Genomic DNA, 24970 nt, shown 5'->3' with positions numbered 1-24970 from the left:
TGCAATAGGCCTAAAGGATAGTCTTGCCTAGTGGATGGACAAGTCATGAACATTTTCGTGCCAATATGTCCATTTCTCTCTGTTATCTTAAAACAATATATGACAGATTATTAAGAGGAACTAAAGGTTTAAAATAAATTTAGACGTATTTTTAAAAGAAAATCGTTCAATATTTATAACATCTTTTCATTTTGCATAAGTCTCTACTACTCACAAGGACTTCAACAATCAATGATAAAATTACATGTACCTTTATGTACCCGAATATAAAATCAAATCAGTAAAGGTCACAATTCTGGTTATTAATGCTTCATTAAATCATTAGTGGATACGGTATCATTAGAGATTTCTTCATATTTCGATGTATAAACAATTTAACCCTAACGTAAACCTCCGCTTAAGGTTTTTTTCAAATTCCAATTTTTGTTGTTTTTTTCTATCGATCAATTTTTTATGCAATTACGTCACGAAACACCATTGACGGATATAGCAGTTATTGCTCTTGTCATAATATATTCCATGCACCATATGTGGGGTTGAATAGTAAATAATAAATGTATGTAAAAGGCAAGCCATCTTTGGTACCCCCTTTCCCTTTCTTGTAATTTTTAAAGCCATCATACGTAAATCACTTTATTGGTACAAAAATAGTTGTTTTCATGGTGTGTATATGTAACATTTCTTAAAGATTAAAAAAAATAAAAACAATTGTTTTTAATGCTCACAGATTGTAATATTTCCTACGAAATTTTGTTTAATAATTAGTATTCTAAGATGTCTATAATCTTTATCATTCATGTCCTTTTTAAAATCTAATAATGAATACAAAAATGTTCGTGAGTAAAACATTTCATTCTAAGTATTTTCAACTTCTACGTACATGTATTTCATTTCATCTTTCTTCTGAGTATTATACTTTATTTATTTTGTATTTTAATCAACATCCTCATCCAGTATTTTGATTATAATGTCACCGTACAAAATTCACTGTTCATCAATAACATTGTTTTGGACGTTACTTTAAAAATTCAACATCTGTTTTGTAATATTTTCTCATAGTTTATTTCGTACAAAGTTACTTATTCAATTAGTGATTGACACTTTTTAAACTCTTTACATGTAAAATTTCTAAAAGACAGAGTGTTATATCTCAAAAACTGCTAATCTGTTAAAACAACATTGTGCACATATCTGTTCTCATATCTAGGACATTAAAGACTCGTTTAGTTTATTTAATTATTTTTTTATCTGTCAATCTTTAACTCAGCTTACTTACAAGGTATATCCCATGCACATTCATGTTACACATGTATGTATGTGTAAGTTCACTTTCAAATTTTGTTTCATATACCTGCAATTTGCGTACACATACATACACACATTGCAATATACATGTACTTTATTAACATTCAAACGCTTGACATGTGGATTTCTTTTTATTCGAGTCATGGTTGTTAACGTAAGGATGCAAATGCCCTTATGCATTAACAGTTAACTTAAAATAAAATGGAATTAAAGGATAGAAATTGATTTGTTTACTTATTTTAACATTAACAGTTTTAAAAAATAAAGCAGTTGTTATTTATAGGAAATGGACAGTGAAATAGATTCACCCAATATTTTCAATAATAGCAAAAATACACGTGTTATGATTTTTTTTCTTAGCGGAGGGTATCAATTGTGAGCTTGCCCACAGTACCTCTAGTTAATATAAATTCTACAATAACTCTAATGTGATCAACAAAGTCAAATTAACAACTCCCTGTCACCCCTTTAACCAGCCTGGCCGATGGGAAATCGGAAATCGGGTTTCTTAAAAATAAAATTCAAACACTGAATACAAATATTTTTCAAATTATATTATTTGAAATATCATATGATGATGGACATTTATGTGTCAAATCATCGTCCAAATGATTCAAAAATATTAATAAAATGTTGAGACAACACTGTTTTCTGCAATTTGGATTTCTCTATTTCTAGGAATATTTAAGAATGATCTGTTTAACAAAAAAGGTAGTTAAACTCTTTATTTATCGATCGGAATTAACTAGTTAAAGCAACTATTAAGTAAATTATCTTTCATAGATAAATATGGCGTTATTTTTCAGTAACAAAAGTTTTAAAATATTTTTTCTACGTTTTCCTTAACTGTTAGACAAGTTGTAAACATCTTGTACATTTGTTGACCAAAAATTTAAACATTTCTTTAACTGCATTGCTTAGGCCTAAAATTGATCAGAACTGTTGTCAATAAAAACGAAATTGTTTTGTACACACATTTTACACACAAGTAAAAAACTTTGCCTTTTCAATCACTTTGAACAGCGCAGTCGTAGACCTAAATTATAGATTTTAAAACATATGAAAGGAGGTCCTAAGTGTCCACTTTACAACCATTTGTTGAGAAAACGGATTAGCTTTTCAAATTTAATTTGCAACGTTGTCTTAAGGCCATGATAATAGTTTCGTAATGCATTTACCGACGAAACTGTGCATTGTTCATACTACAAAGCAACATTCTAAGCTTCCTTATGTCAAAATTAGACTAACAAATATGTTTTAGTTTTCTTTGCAAACACATACGTGTACTCTGTGCAGAACACCTTTTCTTCAAACGCTTTCTTATTTTCAAAGAGAAGCGTTATGCAAAATACGTAATTTGTTAAAATGACAGAGGTCAGTAAAGCTCCTATATTCTTCCTTTAATATGTCTCGTCCAAGCTTAAGACTTTTGATTCCATCGTCAAGGTATTTACCTAAAACATACACGTTAGGCGTTTACGATCATCATTATTTTAAAAAATACTAAATAATAATATGCATTCACTTGAGTTTGTTTCATTTGAATAAATTGTTATTAGATCTTGTTTTGTAGAGAGAAAAAACTCAGTATATTAAGATGATACAATAGATTAATGCATGTTTAACTTACATCTTATCAGTGGTGGAATACTATTTAAAAATTGATAAACGTCACATGCTAATATATAGCGAGGAGGTGCATGTATAAACATATCTAATTCCTGAAATCAAAATTTGAAATAAACCAAGTTATTTTATCCCTTGAGCATTATGTAACATTAAAGCTTGTCCATCATTGATTAAAAAACTGTGGGCCTTTATTGAAATTTTGTTGAGTCAGCAGACAATAGGAATAATAAATTTGCGTTTTCTATTGATTTCCCAATGCTTTATCTTCATAAGTGCACGCACACATGCTATATGTAACCAGCAACACATGATTCAAACTAAAACTTTTGGAATTTCTACCTGGGGGTCTGGTAAACTCTCTACAAGATTTCTTAAACAAGACGGGGTTTGTCTAATATAGATTATAAATCATGTACAGAATAATCATCTAGTCAAGAAATTCGGTTTTGAAAAAAATATATAGAAAGTTTAGCAGTCGGGATAAATTCAAATAATCCACATTTTTGGCTTCTTTTAACACATCTGCATTATTTTTTTATTTAAATTTCATTTTTGTGGCTGCTATTTTTTTTTTTGCCTGGCAAGGAAGAAAATTATAAAATGTATACCCCTTTTTACCTGGCATCATCATTTTCTCGACAATTTCATTTTTTTTAAATAATTCATTAATTTAATAAAATTTATTTGCAAATTGTAATTATATATTTTTAAAGTAGTTGTTAATTTAATAATCAACATTGGCCTATATACATATCAATATCACGATATTACGAAAATATTGATAAAACCAACACTTTAAATTTTGGAGTTTTTGATTTTAAACTTATACAGAATGTTATAGCACAATATATGCTCACTGAAATATACTCAATGGAATTTTCAAAAAAAAAATTCATGTGCCAACCTCATTATATGATTTATACACAAACAATTTTATGGACAATTTCTTGACATTCAATGCAAATACTATAGAAGAAATCACCCCTACTATTATTTCTGGAATTATGACTTTTTGTTACAATTAAAGATTCACTTCAAAATGGTCACAGAATAATGATTAGAATATATCTATGATCATATTTACCACTTCTGGTTTTGTACATGTACATTTCTAAAATTAAAGACATTAAAATTTCCCAAACTTTGTTTTTTTTTAATTTTATATAACACAACTGGTCAGAATGTTTCAGCCTTTTAAAAAAGAAATGAAAAATTAGTATCTTGGAGCACAAATTATAATGAAGATGTCTTCCCTACATATCTGTGGATTATCTAAACAATAAAAACTACTTGACTTCCACAATGTTTATTACTAAACATTCCATAATAACTCTCATGTGATCAACAAAGACAAGTGACCAACTTCCTGTTACCCCTTTAATCAGCCTGGCCGATGGAAAATTGGGGTTCTTGAAAATAAACTTCAAAAACTGAATACAAATATTTTTCAAATGATATTATTTGAAATATCATATGATGATGGACATTTATGTTCAAATCAAAGTCCAAATGATTCAGAAATATTAATAAAAGTTGAGACAAACATTTCTCTTCTTCTAGGAATATCTAAAAATATTTTGTTTAACAAAAAAACGTAGTTAAACTCTTTATTTATCGATCGGAGTTCACTGGTTAAATCAATTATTAAGTGTATTATCTTTAATGGATTAATATGGCGTTATTTTTCACTAAAAAAATTAAAATATTTTTTCTACGTTTCCTTAACTGTTAGACAGGTAGTTAACATCTTGTACATTTGTTGACCAAAAATTCAAACACTTCTTTAACTGCATTGCTTAGGCAGATCAAAACTGTTGTCAGTAAAAGAGAAATTGTTGTTTTGTACACAAATTCCACACACAAGTAAAAAAAAATTGCCTTTTTAATCACTTTGAACAGCGCAGCTGCAGACTTAAATTATAGATTTCAAAGATATGAAAGGAGGCACTTGGTGTCCACTTTACAACCATTTGTTGAGAAACCGGAGGATCTTGGTGTCCACTTTACAACCATTTTTTGAGTAAACAGATTAGCTTTTCAAATCTCAATTGTAGCGTTGTCTTAAAAAAGAGTTGGATACATGTCACTCTGCTGCAGGTTCTGTGCAAACGAAATGAATGGTTCATGCTCAGTAGACTGGAAGAACCTTGTTAGAAAGGTGGCTTCAGAATTCAATGTAAATAAAGTTAATACGTCTGTAAGTCGGAGCAGAGACTTTAAATACCACATGTCCAATCGTATGATGGGAACAAAATCGTCTGCTCCGTAGCAGTCTTTGCCTATGGAAGCGTATATGTCTTTGCCTATGGAAGCGTATATGTTGAACACTTTAACTGGTGTAGATGAAATGTTTTCAGACCGGCCAAGGAAGAGAGCGGAATTTAAACTCAAAGGTTTTCTTTAGACAACTAGCTCGTTACTCAAACCCTAGATTATTTGAGGTTTTGTCCCTAGTAAGTATTGTTTTAATAATAAGAAACTCGACTCGAAATGTTTAATTCAGCTAATATTTCAGTCAAACAAAAGCCCAAATTTGCGAAACCCAAAACATGTTGCAAAAGATTTTTTATTGTAATTTTCAATTATATCTATAAATTATTTTTTTTTTAATATATAAAGTCAATATTCCAGAAAAAAGGCTGCCTTGAGTAAGAAAAGGGTTAAGGGATTTTTGTACGCTATAATATGAGCATAAGGTAAGATAATTAAGAAAAAAAAACATTAATAGAGTAGTTAAAAAGTGATAAATAAAACTAAACCTTTTGTGTTTCTCAAAAAATGACTTGGAGGTTACATTAAAACAATAAATGCAGGAGATGATAATTTATGCAGAGCTTTCAAAAAAGACAGTACCCAGGATAGCCATCCATTTGGTTCTTGATAATTTGTTAAGAATCTCAGCGATCACACTTGCATATACTCAACGCTTTCGTTTATTTGCAAAGAAAGTCCGTCTTGGAGTTGACAAATCCATCACGTTTAATTAACCACAGCATTGGAAGGATCTAACTATGTTTCACAAGAACCATAAAGAACCATCAAGAATAGTTCTACGACTAGGATAATTCTCGGATGCATTTAATTCGTTATACAACAATCTGGTCTGTATAAGGTTCATTAAAACGTCCATGCTGCTAATACAATAGAACTTGAACTTGAAAATAAATTTAGTATTGGGGTTAAAAAAAACAATTTCCAGTTTGATGAAACCAGAGCACAGAAGAAATAAATACACTTATGAAAGCAAAACTTGTATAAGATCTACAAATTAATCATAAGTTGCTTTCTGAGTTAATAAAAATTGAGGTATTCTGGGAAATGTAAAATGGAACGAAATAAGAATTATTTAAAAAAAAAAAAGACTATCCAATTACACAACTACAAGGTTTTTGAAACACATAAACATGATACAATAAAGGAAATATTTATCATGTCAGAGACAACTGGCATCTGGCAAATGCAACTTTTCGTAGTAAAACAAATATAACCATTCTTTGCGACAACAGGACACAATCTATGCCCTAAACCTGCAAAAATGACGCTGTAAAGAGTCCATTGCGAGATCTATTTAAAGTTATAAAAAGGTTACCACGTTGTGAGGCGAAGTAGCAGGTAATGGGCTGATCTTCCAACCAATCTTATTTTTTTAAAGACGTTAATGAGAAGTGTGAAAACTACGGGAGGAATGACCAGAGAGAAGGGAATGTCTGAGCTACAGAGAGCATAGTGGTTCCAATACATAGCTTTTTCCAGCATAAACACTGCCATGCAAGATCCTGAAATGTAACAGTACTGCAAGAGGGATTAACGCAAAGAAAGCTCTAAATTTAGTCAAGTAAGAGGCAACACCAATGTAACACCAGTTTTGTCATTATGTCTGGTAGGTCCCCATTTATTGAGCATGCAGCTCATTTATTGAGTGACGACATCAACTTCAACATTCATCAAGCTTTTGAGATCAGTCAGAAAGAACAAGTGCACTTAATTAAGCTATAGAGAATGGACCATTTTTCAGTTTCGTTTTTATGTAGGAATTATATCAACAAATTGCTTTTTCCCCGTATTATTTAAGCACTGATGGATACTTCAGATTTATATGCACGCTTAAATTTTTCCAAAATTAGCATGCTTTAGCATTAGCAACAACTGAGGATTTTTAAATGCCTATAGGTAATCTAAATCCGGAAAAATCGTACCAAACCTACTTGAAATGAGTCTTTTTATATCAGAGAGAGGATACATTTAAAACAACATTATTCTGTTCGTGGATCAATTGGCGCGTTTGTTGAATTATACTTTATGCATTATTGTACGTCTGAAAAAAAATCGAATACATGATCATAGTAATCAAACAAACATTTCTGACCATACAAAGTTGATGGAAAGCAATTTAAAACGTGCTAGTGTTTAACAGTGAGCACATTTGACAAGACAACCTGGAGGGAACCCACGTGACTGTTTGAAATAATTTATTCCATAAGTGAGTTCATACATTGGTCACGCGGATAATAGCTGCCACTTGGTATAGGAAAAGCCTTGACATTTTCATACTTTTTTTTTATTTTAAGTACCAACCTAATGTTGTACAAACTTATTTTTTTTTTCACAGGAGTTTTTTTTAATGTATATTGCGTCTTTTATCTTTTCCACAAGTTTGTACTTGGTTAAGCTGACAGTGAACAAAAGTCTTGAATTGAATGTTGTCCGCGTTTTACTGTAGAAAATCACGAGTGTCGGCTGACCCCTACTATGTTGCAAGCTTCGTGCTATTTATGTACACTAAATTCAGCGCTAAAACTTGTTGATTCTTGTGGTTTAAATATCAATAGATAATATGAGATAAAAAATTATGCTTAATGTGGATCTACTATTTTCATTGTTTACCGGGGCCCATAAGTGCACTAATTCTTTTTTCAGGAATCAATGGAAGGACAACATTTTTGAAAGATATAAACCATTAGGACTTGGAATGAAAAATTGTGGTTGTCAGTCCACAGCTGCTTTTCCAAGTACTGGTTACACGGCTTGTAAAGTATTATTAATAATTTTGCCTGTGTTGAATGTCATAATTTGACTTGCTGCAACTTCACCAGACAGCAAAGTGAATAGGAAGACGAAGAACACGCCAAAGAACTGCAATAACAATGAATTGTTATTACTACAGGCTCTGTACAAAAAATACTTGAACAAAATGCAAATAAAACTATAATATGTCTTCATGTTTTCTATGATGGCATGTTTCTGCCCTCTACTTGCATGATAAATTATGTCAACATGCAAGATAATTATGTCTACATGTAAGATAATTATGCCTACATGCAAATAAGTTTTGTTGACATGCAAGTTACCAAATATTATTTTTTTAGATGGTCTGATACTTTTAAACGGGTAAATTGACCCACTAATGCCGGACTCTGACATAGATGCAAGATGCAGCATAATTATGACAAAATCGAGTTATTTATCTTAACATGCAAGATATTTATGTTGAAATGAGAGTTTATTATGTCGACATGCGATTTATTTATGTCAACATGCGACTTATTTATGTCAACATGCTAAATAATTATATCAACATGCAAGATAAATATGTTAGGATGCAAATTATCCCGCATGTTAATATAAATAACTTGCATGTAAATATACTTATCTCGCATGTTGACATTAATACCTTGTATGTCAACATAGTGAACTAACATGTTGACATAAATAAGTTGAATGTCAACATAATTATCTCGCATGATCACATAAATATCTTGCATGTTGACTAAATTAACTTGCAAGATCATATAAATAGCGTAAGTCGCATGTCAACATGAATAAGTTGCATCTTGCATCTATGCTGTAAGATATGGGCTCAAGATAAGTGTTTTTATCCACATAAAAATCAGATTCTCTTGAAAAAACTTGTAACTTGCATGTAAACATAATCATCTGTTATGTTAACATTATTATCTTCAGTTGCTTGTTGGCTTGTAGGGGCAGAAATATGCCACCATATTTTTCAAATAAAATTTGTAAGGATTAATTTATCAATTTATTTTAAAAGTTATCTGATTTATTTAAAACAACCTATGAAAATGTATAAGAATAAAATAATATCATGTCTTATTTGTAGAAAGGGTTTTTTTTATTAAATTTATGATTAAACGTAATTTTTACAAACGTGTAACTTATTTTCGTGCATTTCCACTCTTGTTTGAGAGACTCAAAATTTAAGGTTTATTTTTTTTATTATCTTTTTTTAACTTCTCAAACGATCTTGAGTGATCAGTGTATCATTTTCTTCATTTTTCAACCCAACTTCTTTAGCATAAAAAATTCTTTAGCCTTTACAATCACATAGCAATCTTTTCCCCTGGAATAAATATTTTATATGTTATAATAAATACAATAAAAATTGTCTGTAATTTGTTTTGGGTTTTACAAATTTGCGCTTTCTTTGACTTGACTACTTCTACGCGACAATGCTCATTTGTACAGAGTTAAAAAAAATCCATTGCAATCAGTATATTTTAAACATACGTTTGTGATGATTGACGAACGACAACTACGGGTAGTTTTAAAACTCTCCATTAAAAGAAAACATTTTCTAAGTTTGCGAGTTGCTTTTCGTTGACTCGGTACATGATTTTTTTTAACTATAGAGGAGTTTGCTCCCCACTCAAAATATTATATTATTAATCAGATTAATTAATGTGTGTGTATATATATATATATATATATATATATATATATATATATATATATATATATATATATATATATATATATATATATATATATATATATATATATACTAGTATACACTTTTGCCTCTGAATAAATTTTTTTTACTGTGTACATGCGTAATTAAGAAGGTATAGGCATCAAACTTTTACGTGGCTATCAAGCATTCCAATTGGACTTAGATTACCGATTCATAGAGGATATCTATATTGTGTGATTTTATATTTGCTTTATCCAACGAGTTGAAATGGTGTATATATTCGCGAGGCTTGCCGAGCGAATTGAACCATTTCAACGAGTTGGATAAAGCAAATATAAAATCACACAATTATAGATGTTCTATTTATCTCATACAATTTGATTTATATTATGAAGCTTTTGAGACAGTCCCTTGTGTGACCCAAATTGGTTTTTTTCAAAGATTAAAAACGATGGATGATGCAACGTTGTGTTATGCGGCTATTGTGACCTTGCGCAATACAATTTAGTACATCATTCCTGAGATAAATATAACTGTTTTAATGTAAAGTTTCACTGAAATAAACCTTAAAATAATTTTTTAGCTCTAGATAATTTTTTTTAGAGCTTATTCACTTGATTAAATGGAAATTCCGATTAGAAGACTTGAATAATCAAGTTTGTTGACATACACAAAGTTGCGAATGCTCGTTAGTTTGAATTGACTCGAACGAGGAACAGTTGTTGATGCATGGTGTTTAATAAAACAAACACTAGGCTAGCCTTATGATTCAAAATTGAAAATAGTGAATAAGGATGCTTACTGGTGGTGGAATAAAAGTCTCATGAAACATTATTTCGGTAAGTTCTTGTATATAAACACAACCAGAGCGCCCTGTTTTCATCGCGTCGTCAGGATGAACTCCTTGATAGTTAACGTAATTTGTAGTTTTATAAACTTCACAAAGCAAATTGAAAGTTGGAAGTGGGCTAAATTTATCAAAAATCTTGACAAACAAGAAAAAAGGGTCTTGTGGTTACGGTTATGAATAACTTTGCAAAAAATGTGGGGGGGGGGGGGGGCTAACCTCCCCCCCCCCCCCCCACTCACAATAGCCCCCCGGTTCCGACGCCTGTGCTATGCAGTTATGTGTTTTCCTTCATATTTGTAATTTAAATCTTTGACAAAATCAATTTTATATTAATTTTTGTTGTAGATATAGTTATGTTGAAAGTCTTCGAAAATAGGTCACTGAAGCGTTGAAGCGAGGGGCTGTGTCAAAAGTAGTTCCGACCGGAAGTATTTGATATAGCATCACCCGTGTGATATAGCAAAGGTTTATCACACGGGTAATATACACCACACGTATGAGATAATTTATAAATAGTGCCTGTTTGGGAGGGTAACAGTTGAAATTGACACCCCGAGAAAACCATTGTCAACCGACGCGAAGCGGAGGTTGACAATGGTTTTCGAGGGGTGTCAATTTCAACTGTTATCCTCCCAAACAGGCACTATTTATTTTGTTATACTGAATGTCTTTTTAAAAAAATTTTAAGAAAATTTTACTGCTTTTATATAGGAATAACGTTAATTCTACAGCGAACCGTACGCGCATAATTTTCGCGCATGTAACATTTTTTAATTGTATGTTACGTGTATGTTAATTTCCTTTCAGTTTTCATTTCATATTAAGGCTAATCGTAAGCAATAATTGGACTTTGCAAGACATACATGTATACTACTAGGTGTTTATCAAAACAAGGGAGCAAACTGTAGAAGTCACATTTATATACACTAGATCCGAGGAATGTTCAAAGAATGGATCCTTTGAATAGTGCTTTTTTGCCCCTTAAAAGCTTTATAAACACCCATTTGCCCTTTCAAACAAAAATAGTAATTTCAAAGCACCAAGCACGGTCTGTATGGAAACATTTAAAAACATTTTTTGTCAGGGAAACTTTCGTTATAAACATAATTTTAGTTAGATTAATAAATTTATATACTTCAGTACGAAATCCTGACTTCTCTATTTACGGTAATGCATTATTGTATCATTTGAAAAAAAGGCGAAGCATCAATCAAGCGAGCAAATAGTATGAATGATTATATTGTAGTGTTTTTGAAATGTTTATAAATTTACTGTAATAAACTTACCAATAAAGCAATCAAAAAATTGTCTTTTGAGCTTGAGACAGACATACAGAAATATATTAATAAAAAGTTTTTGGCAGTTTTTGGATACTTGTTTTTATTTTTAATCACGATGTTGCATAGTTGTGATCAAAGCGTGAATATAAATACAACTGGGTCCCATGATTCGGCTTTGTTATTCATGAGGTCAAAGACGGGTTTAAATTTGTGAACAGGGTACTTCTATCATAGACAGAAGCTCTAAAAATTTTCTACGTTTTAAATAGATAACAAATGTTTCAATTACTTTCATGGATGTAAATGATTAATATAACTGTCTTCACTGGGCACATTTAGGACAACTTGAAAAATAATGCGGTCATATAGATAACAGGCTATCAAAATGTGAAAGTGGCCTGAAATATATGGGAAATTCATGATGCAAACAACATACCCCAGTTATATTTATTGAAGTAATGCTTAATTACAGTGTATGGAAGTGAAAAAAAAAATAGATATTTAAAAACTTCAGTACCTAAGCATAAGGCAATGATATGTAGAAAATCTTTGATTTGATTCTTTTGCTAATTATGGGGGGGGGGCGATTTTGGAGGTTTAGAGGATTCATTCAATAAGATTCTGATTGGCTGGTGTAGGTCACGTGTAAAGAACGTGCATGGACGCGCTTAATTTTTATACATATGATAACTGGTGTAAAGCTTTGCACAATCAAGTTCCAGTTGTTTACTAGGCTCCTATACTTTGTGCAGCTTATTTGGAAATTGCATGTAAAATTCTATATGGTCGAAAAAAAATCAGCTTGTAAAATTGCTTATTCTTTTAAGGAGCGTGGAGTACTGGTAGATATTTATTAGGTTCTTGAACGCAAACTGTTTGCAGTCAACATGTATATCATAGTTATTTAAAAGGCTTGTTTTCTTCACGTTATCAGCTAAATATGTTTTCATGACATTAAAAGAAGTACGAGAAGATGTTTTATACACTATGTCAAATTTGTCAGTTATCGCGACCGGGCCAAAGTCTATGGAAGCAAGAAGAATCTGAAAGGTTATAACAATAACCCGTCCAAACAAACTGGCAGAATCTTCATTAACGAAGCCCTGACCCACAAAAGAGCGCACCTTTATAGTGAAGCCCGCGCACTCGTGAAACAAAAGAAAATTAACAGTTGTTGGACATTTGATGGCCGAGTTTACGTAAAACTTTTGGGGGTAAACGGCAAGAAAATGGTCATCAACTCGCCGGATGATCTCGAATCCTTCTCTGCGGGTGATAACATACCCTATTCATCAACACCTAAGGCCAGCGCAAACCCGAGATCGTAAACATCGAGATCTTGACCGTACCGTAAAAAAAAACCCACTATACAAACATTTATACATGTGCTATTTAGTGTATTCATAACATCACGTAATGTATTTATTTTCAATATTAAAAGGAGCTTAGCTCTATTTTCTATGTCGTTTTGTGTGCAAATTCGGCTTCTTTTGCCGATCATTCTGGGAATCTCACCCCCAGTCTTATTTGTAGGATCTTGTCTAGCCTACAATACATGTATGACTAAGTATGCCCACACATGTAAATATTTGTTTGATTTATTGGGCTACTCCATTACCTTAATTGGTGCTCCCTTTGTTTTATGCAAATCGGAAGTAAGTTGCACCAATAGTCATTATACAGTTTTTTTTGTGTTTATACGCAACATATCTTTTAACACACTTTGCTTTTGTTTTATTATTTTGCCAGAGGCGGATCCAAACTTTTTCTATGTTATGTATAAAAGACAAATCATATCATTGGACGCCTCCCATTTCTTTTTTTCTACTTTTTTTTGTTCCTATTTCTTGAACCTTTTTATTTTTTCCTATTATTTATTTGATGAACATATGACAACTTATGACTGTTATTTATCCATCAAAATACCATGTTATATAAATAAGTATCCTATATGCAGCACTTCTATGATTGCTTTTGTTACCTACCTAGATTTTGAACTTTTAGATAATGGGTGATACTCTCACTCAATACAGGCACGTAGCATCGTTTTTGAAAGTGGGGGGGGGGGGCCAGACCCATCCAAAAAAAAAAGGAAATTCAAAGTTTCCAAAAATCTTCAAAATCCTAATCCGTGGGGGGGGGGGGGGGGGTAATCAATCAACTAAACCTATTCTTCCCAAAAAAAATTCTTCCCTACCAAATTTTTTTCCCCTCCAAATCATGAAATTCCTAATCCGTGGGGGGGGGGGGGGGGGGGGGGGGAGGGGAGGGGGGGAGCTAACTTCAATTTGACTCCTCATTTCCTTATCTTCATATCAATTTTTTACTTCCTTCCAAAAAAGTGGGGGGCCAACTCCATTATAATTCATTTTTTTACATGTAAATTTTTACAAATTTTGTTGCTGCGAGAACAGAGATATTGAACAATCTGTTGAGATATTTAAGCAACTGTGCTTTAAAATTTGTTCGATTATTAGCTTTTTTCTCATTGGATCTTAATTTTTTCATTTAATTTTACTGTTTCATTTTATTATTGTCAGGAGATGTTGAATTGAACCCAGGTCCTGTGTATGAACATGTACTTGACATTATTCACATGAATATAAGAAGCATAAGACACAAACTTGATTTTTTAAACACTTTTTTGCACGATTTTGACATTGCATGCTTCACTGAAACTCATCTAGATGACAGCATTTTGCTGTCTTTTTTACTACAAAATCTAGCTATGAACTACCCGACATATTTAGAATATATCACAACACACAAACACTTAGGTTTACATCTATCAAGCGATCTTAAATGGTCGGAGCACATTAATATTATAGTAAACAAAGCACTAAAAAAATTAGGTCTCTTGAAAAAACTTAAATTTAGTCTTGGAAAAAGCAGCCTTTCCAAAATGTATATTAGCTTTGTAAGGCCAATTCTCGAATATGCCTCAGTTGTTTGGGATGGCTGTAGTCAATATGACATTGACAAGTTAGAAAAAGTTCAATTATATGCTGCCCGCATTGTTACAGGGTTACCAATTATTGCATCAAAAACATCCTTATATTTTGAAACGGGCTGGGAAACTCTTTCTGCTAGAAGAATGACGTCTAAACTTACCACTATGTACAAGATCCACAACAAGTGTGTCCCTGAATATCTATCTCAGATCATCCCTAATACCAGGAGTAACGACTCTGCATATAGAACTAGGAACATTGAAAATTATAGTTTACCTAGGTGTAGAACAGAATTATTTAAGAAATCATTTGTACCGGACACTATTCAATTGTGGAATACATTAAGTATAGGAGTAAGAAATGAAACTTCTATACAAAGATTTAAGAATTCATTATATAAATCTAAAAACATAGCTAAAGCTCCCTCTTTTTTTACACATGGTAAGCGCAAGCTAAACATAATACATACTAAGCTAAGACACAATTGCATACTCAATTATGATTTACACAAAATAAATATTATAGAAAGCGGTAATTGTCGCTGTGGATCACCCGAAGATGCTTACCATTTTTTCTTCAAATACAAAAATTATACAATCGCTAGAAATAATTTTTTTCTTAATCTGCTACAACTAGATCATTTTCATATAATTAATACTCATCTTTTATTATGGGGCGATGAGTCATTATCTATTGATATTAACAAACAGTTATTCTCATTAGTTCAATTGTACATCAACGAAACTGGTAGATTTGTTTCATATAGTTTATGTGCATGTTTCTTATTTTCGTATATATCATTTATTTTCATTTATCGTAATAATAATTCTATATCATGCAATAACAGTTGTAAGTTTTGTATAATTTTTCTATTTAATGGTAAAGACCTAGTAAGTTGTCAGAACTTGTGTCCAAACCATTTGTATATGTATTTTATATATATGTATACAATAAAATATGTTCAAATCACACTATGGGCTGTAGAACTCTTCGGGTAGCTAACGGACCGTTGACTTATTACTGTTCCATCCAAAACTAAAGTACTGTAACTGAAAGTCAGACTCTTTTGATGTGTCTATGCTTTTGATATGTTTTTACTTCAGAACATGGTAAACCACTCCATTTGGTTCAGCAAAAGCTTTTACTTTGACGCTGTTCGGTTTTTCGTTACTTTTGAAGCTGTGCCATCTATAGTAGCATTGGCGATTAGGCTGTCCACAGCCAGGACTCTGCCTTTAGCACAGCCGGTTAAAAACAAACTGTATATTTATTGCACAAAAAAAGTTGCTCACAATTTTGGACTCAATAAAATATTTCAGGGATATGTTCTGTGAAAATTTTAATACCACTCAATTCCTAAGAGATTTTATAAGTTGCTCACCACTTTTTTTGTTTCTCTAAACAGCCTAATCGACCCCGGAGTATGTAAATTATGTAAAAAGTATGTAAAATTTACGTCCAAATTAAGAGTCACCATTTTAAACTGCAATCGATCTACACCATTTCACTTTATGGAGCTGGTAAGGATTTTTTAAAGATATTCATAGGCAAGTAATGACATGTAAAATAAAATGTATCAACATTTTCACAGAGTATATCCCTAAACAATGTTAATAATTTCAAAATCGTGCGCAACAGATACAGTTTTGTTTGTTGTGGAAGGTGGGTGGATGGGGGAGTAATTATAAAGGTGTGTATAGGGGTTTATTTTGGTGGGGGGGGGGGGCATTCTTAGAACTCTGATATTCCTATATTATTAATTTTTTAATGATGTATATTTTATAAAAATGTTTTGGTTTACGAAAACCGATGAAAAATATTATAGCTTGTATTTGTTGGCTAAGTATCAAGTTCTTGTACTCCTATCACCTCAGGTTTGTTTTCATGAAAGTAACTTGACTCATTAAGCTGACATGTTTAATGTATGAGAAAAAGAGGTTATGGGACTATCAATTATTATCGTGAATATATCCCAAATAATCGGTACGAGAATAATGAATGAAATAAATCTATAGACCACGATCGTACAAATTGTTTCAATAACAATATCGAAATTCAAATGACGCACAACGAAATTTTAATTTGAAAATTAATTTGAGAATATGTTTTGAGTGAGTGGATGTGTTTGAGAATCAAATTAAAATCGTTTGAATTATTTATCCAGTTTGTTCATTAGCTATAATTTGATTTTGGTCTGGTTCTTTCAATTGGCAAATATCAATATATTTATTGATTAACATTCGATTTTAATGTCAACGAAATCATTCTCACATAATACTTCTGAATTGAACGATCGCTATCAATTACTCAACTCTCTCTCTCTCTCTCTCTCTCTTTCTCTCTCTCTCTCTCTCTCTCTCTCTCTCTCTCTCTCTCTCTCTCTCGTTATGTCATTATATCGGTTATAATTTCAATTATCTAGAATGAAGATCATTTTCAGAAACTTTCCTAATAGAACATATAATCTTTCAAAATCGGTTTTACATATTTGCCTCTCGTTATCGGGGATATTTAATAAGCCATATTCGTCTGTCTTTTTCATAATATTACGGAACACCCTCGCGAGCTTTGCTTAATGTCAATAAAGCTGTATTTATTTACCTAACTGCTAATCGGATTCGGCTATTGTTTTCCCTAGACGGAAATATACGTAGGTAGAGGTGTCGATACGGTTGTTACAGATTGTGGTACTTTAGAAGGTATTCAATATAAACACGGGTACGACATACCTCTGTGGCCATATACGGTACGCTGTAGATTCTGACGTACGGTTTCCCAGGTACATCAAATAGAAACCTGATATGACAGCTGATAAGGAGTCAACCAGGTGTTATTAAAAATGTTAAGACTGGTCATTGATCATTTCTGATCGATAAATGGAAATCTAATTTTCCGTTTTGGAAACGCGACTAGCGGTTTTGGAGATCAATCGAGAATTCGTTGCATCAAAGATTTCACCTGAAGCAGGTAAGCCTTGGATTATCGCTTAATTTATCTACAGTTTAAAATCTCTGCATGTCTGTCGACAGATCAATAAAGAAAGAATTAGCGAACTTTTACTATCTGTGGTCTATTCATTTCTAAGTAACGGTGGCTGGGCTCGATAAGACTCTTGGAGGTTGGTATATAATTCTTTTATGTGTATTCCCCTTGTAAAAAAGAATCGATAATACTGATCATTAAAAAATATTATAATTCAGGGGTATTTTTTCAATGTATAAATTCATAAATCTTTTAGAATGATTTAAGGAAAATATAAATTTTCACCTATTGTTTAATTTCTAATTTATATATACGGTCATGTTCCACTTAAATTTTATTTTCATATCTTTCAAATGAATCTCAAAACTGGGTTGTTTGTTATCTTTTGTCCATGTACAGTATTTTGGGTCACTTTGATATTTCTTTACGGGGATAATCTCTTGTTTAAGTAGGCCCTAATCTGCCCTGACTAGTGGGGGTGCAATTCTTCGTCCCGTCGTTTGTGGGATTAACTACTTACTAACATTTAAAGATTTCCTGTCTACTTGCTAAATATCTGGATTTCCTTTATTTTTAAGTTCAATAATATATTCTTAGCAATATTGGTTTTGTAGAACCATATTATTATTATTTCTTTTTTTTTTCTTTTTGGGCTTCATACCAATGAGAGAGAGAGAGAGAGAGAGAGAGAGAGAGAGAGAGAGAGAGAGAGAGAGAGAGAGAGAGAGAGAGAGAGAGAGAGAGAGAGAGACTGTTTGTGTACAGGTATTGCGAAGGGGAAAATATTTGCCATTTCACTAAAATATGTTTGAAGCATACATCGAAAATCTTGGATATTATTCATATTGAAAGAGAAAATGGTCAATATAAGTTTATAAAGGGTCAATATTGCAGGTAGTAGATAGCAGCGTCGAGAGGGGGGTACCTGTATTTCACCTTACACCGTGAGGCAATATTGACAGTAGCCCGTGATTCTTTATAAGACCTCTGTTGATTAGATTTTCACACGAATTTATTGACCTAATTGGTTCAGTTTTCTTTTTTAACAGCTTGTTTGGGGGTTAAATATTTGTTTTTCTCAAACCAATTTGACACTCCAAATATGTTTACATATGAAAATGGTCTGCTGTGTTTTGTTTAGGGGGGAGAAAGTGACACCTTTCTTGAATTAAAAGTGTCGCCAACAATATAAAATTCTGACAGGATAAAAACTTCCACAGAAGTCATTTTACGGCATTCTTCGAAGTTTTATTGTGATAGCACAGAGGGGTACTTCAGAGCAAAAACACCATCAGATACACAGGCCATAATGGGAGATTTAAAGCAATTGTCGTCTATAATGTTTGAAAATCGTGCGGAGTATGTTAAACTATTTGCAGTGAACGTTTTTCAAGTGGGCCATCAAACATGAAGCATTGTGTGAGTGAGTCTTTTGAGTAAGTATGCAGTATATCATATATCGAGAGGAGCCATTATTTGTGTTCGTCGGCTGGAGTACTTTTGGTTCCTGATTTCCACTCGCTCCTGAGATCCTAAATCAAGCCGAGTTTGTCTGTTATCAGTGGGGTAGTGGACTCTCAGCGACCTGGGCCGTCGATATCTGTCGTTCCGTGTTTACTCTGCTTTTTGATTTATTACGTAAGGTTGTAGGGCCGCCATGCTGTTCTCTTGGTGAGGAAACAAACATCGCCGAGACCAGGATAGTTCAAGCATTGTTTAACAATGATCGAGTGGTTGAAGGGGGTGGAAGGGGGGGGGGGGGGGCGCAAAAGAAATCATGTAGAATCTTTTTTAATTTGAATAGTGACTGTATTTATTATTTAATTTTGTCAATTCATCTTTGCTTATTCGTGTGAGTTACTTCTTAACGGAGGTATTTTATCTCATCAAATTACATTTGCATGCGTATTACATTTCAGCAAATAAATGCACGTGAATACATAATAAGCCGTAGGTTAATGTAACTTTACCATTGATCAAATCTTTTCATCACTGTGATTTTTGATGGGTTTAGGTTTTCTTAAAAGTGAATCGATCATTATCTTCCACGGCCTTCGATTTATTTAATGCACACTAAGATAAACCGCGAAGTGTTTGATTTTTTTTAAATGTCTTTTACGGGTATTCTTATGCAGTGTTAAATTGCGTCTTCCCCATTGTTGGCTTACTGAATGACGTTAATGAATTACTTACATATCCAAAATATGTGAATATCAAACGAGGTGAATTTTATTTTTATTTTAGTATTGACTCCCGTATCATGTGCGTTCTCAATATATTAAATAATACAAGTTGAGTGGTTTGGAGAATTCGTAAAAGTTAAGAATTTTTTCGGTATTTTTGAAGTTCCATCAGATTAATTGTAGTTTTTATGGAGTCAACAAAGCAAATATTTTGTATAGAAAATCCATTTCCTGATGTATCCATAGAACAGTGTTAGTGTGTGGAAACATTCGAAACTTTAAAGGTATCTCTTTTGTTAGTTCAATCGAGCGATAATTAGATTCGACATTTACTTTGAAGAAAAATATTGACGTATAATGGAAATGATTTATTTTTCAACCAACAAGAAAATTGATTTGGCTTTCTAGATTTAACGATTAAAATAAATTTCTATTGCATCTTCCTTTTTCGTATAATGTTTATGAATGTTCAACAAAGTGCCGTGTAAAGTGTTAATGGAAGGGTATAAGTGAAGTCCTTAGTTTACAAGCGGACTTTCTGATAATATTATTTAAAATCAATCCCCGTGCACTTAATCAGAGAGAGAGAGAGAGAGAGAGAGAGAGAGAGAGAGAGAGAGAGAGAGAGAGAGAGAGAGTCTTACGCATTTACATGAAACCTAAGCGAAGAATTTTCTATGCATCACAACAAAAGTTTAAAACTGACTAAGTGACTATAATAGGTACAAATATTGAAATCAAAATGTACAAAAACAAATACTACACCCAAGATTGTGCTTTTGAAAGTTTTTCACTTTCTCTTGTACAAATATTGTGTGTTTAGATAACGTAGAACTGTGATTGGTTTAAATCGATTGAAGATTTTCGCGTGCCCAATCTGACTTCTGAATGGCTTTATCACATGTAGCTAAGTATTTAATGCCCGATTCTAACAGTAGTGATTGAATGTTTGATCTCTGTGTATTTGCAGGTAGAAAATTCTTTGCTCGCTGATAAGGAAAATAGACTTAAAATGTGACTTTACTGGATTCGAGGATTTTTTTTAAAAACTAGAGCCGAGTTTACGAGTTGTGCATCCTGTTTGGTATCTATAGATCGAGGGCAAGATTTGTGAATTCAAAAGGATTACTTTATTCTAAATCCGCCATTGTGTTTAGCAGGAGACGCAAGGATCAGCCTGAACCAAAGGCAAAGTTTTAACGCAATTATTGAAGTGCTGGAAAATGTTATTAATTAATTTCTGAATTAATTAATGATCGTTAAGTGTTTAATAGACGAAAAAAGTAAACACATTGGCATGTAAGTAATAAATCGCTGCAGACTTTCCAACAGGATTAAGCACTTTAATCTCAGAACAAAGCTCAGGGTGCAATCGTACATGTTGTGGTCGTGAATTTTATATGTATATTCTAGAAACAAAGGAAAATGCATGTGTCACTAAATGATTCGTCATTCAAGAAAAAGCATAGCAAACAGTGAAACAAGTAATTAGATTGTTTCAAGTCGTTCAACGATGCCAGCCTTAGAGAGTCCGAGTTTCAGCTCGTCTCGTATACAGAGAGCCTACCGAATAAATAATATAGAGTATGCAAAACTTCAGGGAAAATTGAACTTGTTGGAGAAGGAGAAAATTCACTCCAAACGAGTGATAAATCAGGATATACGACTGATCTCTTTGACTTTGGACTACATCAACAACTGTAGCGGCCACAGCCCGGAGGGACTGGCGCCGGACTCCGAGGAGGAGTACGAACGGGAGGATGAAGGGCCGTGTTTCATGTATGGAGAGCGGATCGTAAGTCGGAAGAAGAGGCGGTTCAAACGCTCTCAGTCGGCGGCCGAAAACAGCAGGAGTTCCGGCAGTTTGTCATCCATTCCTTCTTCACTTCCCGCTTCCATTCGTCCACAGAGCAGTCCGGTCGGCCGGGCGACATTTGTGACGACATTAAATGCAAAAGATAGCGCGCGTGACAATGATCCTTATTCGGACAAGGAGTCCGTGCATTCCGAGAGTACTTCTTTGTCCTGGATGTCTGAATCTTCTAGCCTTACTCGGAAACTCATAAAAGCAAATCGCGGACGACCAAGGCGGGAAAGTCTGCATGAAAAAGGAACTCGGCGCATGCGCAGTCACAGTTCCGCTAATATACAGTCTCTTCCCAGACAGTTGATGCCAGTTGATGGCGGGAAAAGCGGTGCTCACGATGAACGGCGCGCCTCAACTGCCATGGCAAGGAATGCCGGGATTTCTGAGATTCTGAATCAGAGGCGACCGACATTGACTTCCGATGCTTGGAAATCTCATCTTGCCGGACAAAATAAGCATGGTGCTGCTCCAATGACCATGGCTTCTCAAAGACAGAGAATCATGGACTACAAACTTCAGGTGAACGAAGAGAGAAAGAGTGCTGTCAACCAAAAGTTTAAAGACTTCATGAAGAAGATTGGATAAGTAAACCGTTCATAGTGTGTTTGTGTGCCAATCATTGTTGTTATTACAATCATTTCATACCAAAGCTAATTTATTTAAGCTTGTATTCATACATTGTACGAAATTCCATTTCATTCTTATAAAAGTTATTCCATTTAATGTTATGCACTAGCAACTGAATCTACAAATAAAGATATAATGTGAGACATTGATGAATAATAAACAATTGTGCATTTAGTTTTGCAATAGATGTTTTCTCTTTGTATTTAAAATACTTATCTTACTCATGTCAACTCGCATGCTTATTTTGAGCGCACAATTAGTGTATATAAGTAATGATACAGATAAAGATTTTTAAAATTTCAATACTGTCAAGAAAAGGAAGCAAAGAAAATACCTACGGAAGTACTGTTTCTCCCATGTGTCTTTAATATTTCCTTGCCTAGCTATATTTAGTCCTAAGTGGGATTAACATATATAAGTCTTGAAACAATATTTTACACGAAAGGGGCAGTTCTACATCCTCAAATAAAGGACACCTGTCACATAATCTTGGTGATCGTGTGGTCAAACAAATATGTTCTTACAACAACTTACACTAGTAATACTCGGATAAGCCATTTTTTGACGTGATCTACCAGTCGTGTGGGAATAGCTATTCTTGCCAGCAGCCTGTACCTGCAACACGCAGGAAGAAAAACAAGCTTGTACAAAATGCACAAGAGTGTTTTGGGAATACTTCTCCTATGGGGACTTGCAGGTATAGAGCAAAACGAAAACTGCAATTTTGTGAAGTTCCATGTACTGTTAACAATTTTTAAAATTAAATTAAATGAACTAAAATTGAAAATCATAGAATAGGAATGAGAATTTTTGCATTCTATGAGGAGTTTTTTTTAACCTTCTAAACTATGTGTACTTTACATTTGAAAAATTATCGTACTTGTTCACCTGACAATTTACAAAGATAAAATGAATACTTTAAGTTTTGATGTACTTTTGTAGTTTTGCTTTGTCAAGCTGTGGCCAAACCCGACGACAAATCGTCCACACGGTACCCTGTAAAGAAGCGGATATCACCAATCAAATACCCCGAATCCCCCGAGCCGCAGAGTCATGACAGCGACCCAGATATGACGATTACCAAGAAACCATACCGAACGCCGCGAAAATCGGAGTACGATAGAAAACGAAACCATCCACGGAAGAAAGAAAAATTTTCACCCATGTACCGCGAGAAAAAGCATGGACTTCACGGATTGTCACAGAAACGTCACTATGATCTGGGATCACGTTCGGGATATAGGTGGATGCTATATGGCTCACCACTGGATCATAATTATGGACACGACCACGTGGATATACCCAGAGGGAAAGTGAAATCGCACTGGAGGAGATACGCACACCATCTTGCACCAAAATACGCCTTTTTGCCGTCGCACTACGCGAGACGTCACGCGAGATACGGTTATAGGAGGTCCGCCGTGGGAAGAGTTGGCGGACGGCCAATAGTGGTGTCTATCCACCCCTCTTTCAAGGCTTACAACATGAGATCCGCCTCTGTGTTGGGCTATGGTCTGGATTCCTTGTTACATGATGTGGTTCTTGCTTCCAAACTAAAATCTGGCAAGCAAACGACGAAAGCTGCATATACCTAGTACAAACACGGAGTCTCAATAAGACATTTATTTATTGGATTGATTTGACACGGTAGTAACAAAAACAGTTAATGATCGGTTTAGTTCTTTGCTTTATATTATGGCTTCTTTGCCTTGTCTTATTCAAAAATACAAAGTACCACAATATTAAGATAATCCCTTTTTGTTAGGCCTCAGGTACAAAAGAACTTTATACAAATACGTGTAATATTGAATTTTGCTTTTATTGGATTTAGGATGAAAGAATCAATAAAATTAGTAATTGACTACAGTACTAGTACTTCAAATCCTAAATTTAAAAAAAAATCCACTTTTTTATTCTTTATAGGACTTTTAATAATACTATTTTAGTATTGCTATTCATTTTTTCAATCTATGCAAACTCTCCAAGCGATACTTTAAATAACTTAAAATACTTTGAAAACAAATAATTTTTAAATGCATTAAGTCATTGTTACTAAGAATGCACAGAAACTTTTTGGAAGGAAACTCGAATGGTCGGCTAATTGCGATCGTCCATCCCTAGAGGTAACAGTTTTCCACAGGCGTGTAAATTGTAAATAAAATGCACGGAATAATCGCATACATTATTCTAAGGCAACAGATTTATAATTTAGATTATGTATAAAATCGCTCCTTTAAAGAAACGTATAATAGCCCTCTGACACAAGGAGAAAACTGGATTTTGATTTGAAATAGCTATGCAGTGGTAAAAAAGCGACGTTGTGTGAATGTTTTCGGAATTTTTTTTTCTCATCAAATGAGATAGTATAGTACAGGGTATGTAGTGTTTCTTTAATGAATATGTATATAAGTATAAGTTTCTTTTTCAATATTGAGAAATAAGTCTGTTATATTCCTTTCAAGGCCAGATGTATAAAACAGTACATGTATTATAATCAACTGTTTACGCTTTTGGAAAGTACTTCTTGTTTGAATATAATTTTAGTGGTAATAAATGTAGCTAAGGTGAAAATATCATTATATTTAAA

The 24970-nt window shown here is 33.2% G+C and overlaps 2 protein-coding genes across 4 annotated transcripts; both read left to right on the top strand.

Annotated features, from left to right (window-relative positions):
• Window positions 1-17421: 17421 nt before the first annotated feature.
• LOC128185805 (uncharacterized) lies at window positions 17422-22558 on the top strand. 3 transcript variants are annotated; one of them, XM_052855471.1, is made up of 2 exons: window positions 17422-17691; window positions 20860-22558. In XM_052855471.1, exon 2 carries the CDS (start codon window positions 21403-21405, stop codon window positions 22339-22341), a length of 939 nt encoding a protein of 312 aa, XP_052711431.1. In that variant the 5' UTR covers window positions 17422-17691; window positions 20860-21402; the 3' UTR covers window positions 22342-22558. The 3 variants fall into 3 exon arrangements, with proteins under 3 accessions (XP_052711431.1, XP_052711433.1, XP_052711432.1); XM_052855473.1 differs by lacking the exon at window positions 17422-17691 and adding an exon at window positions 17782-17842; XM_052855472.1 differs by lacking the exon at window positions 17422-17691 and adding an exon at window positions 18908-19142.
• Window positions 22559-22819: 261 nt separating this feature from the next.
• LOC128185806 (uncharacterized) lies at window positions 22820-24313 on the top strand. Its single transcript, XM_052855474.1, has 2 exons — window positions 22820-23080; window positions 23326-24313. The coding sequence occupies exons 1-2, from the start codon at window positions 23035-23037 to the stop codon at window positions 23976-23978; spliced, it is 699 nt and encodes a 232-aa protein (XP_052711434.1). The 5' UTR covers window positions 22820-23034; the 3' UTR covers window positions 23979-24313.
• The last annotated feature ends 657 nt before the right edge of the window (window positions 24314-24970 follow it).

This window comes from Crassostrea angulata, chromosome 5, assembly GCF_025612915.1.
Source record: "Crassostrea angulata isolate pt1a10 chromosome 5, ASM2561291v2, whole genome shotgun sequence".
In the NCBI taxonomy this organism is placed as follows: domain Eukaryota; kingdom Metazoa; phylum Mollusca; class Bivalvia; order Ostreida; family Ostreidae; genus Magallana; species Magallana angulata.
The sequence above is the reverse complement of the archived record's forward strand: the minus strand, read 5'-3'. Positions and strand labels throughout refer to the sequence as shown.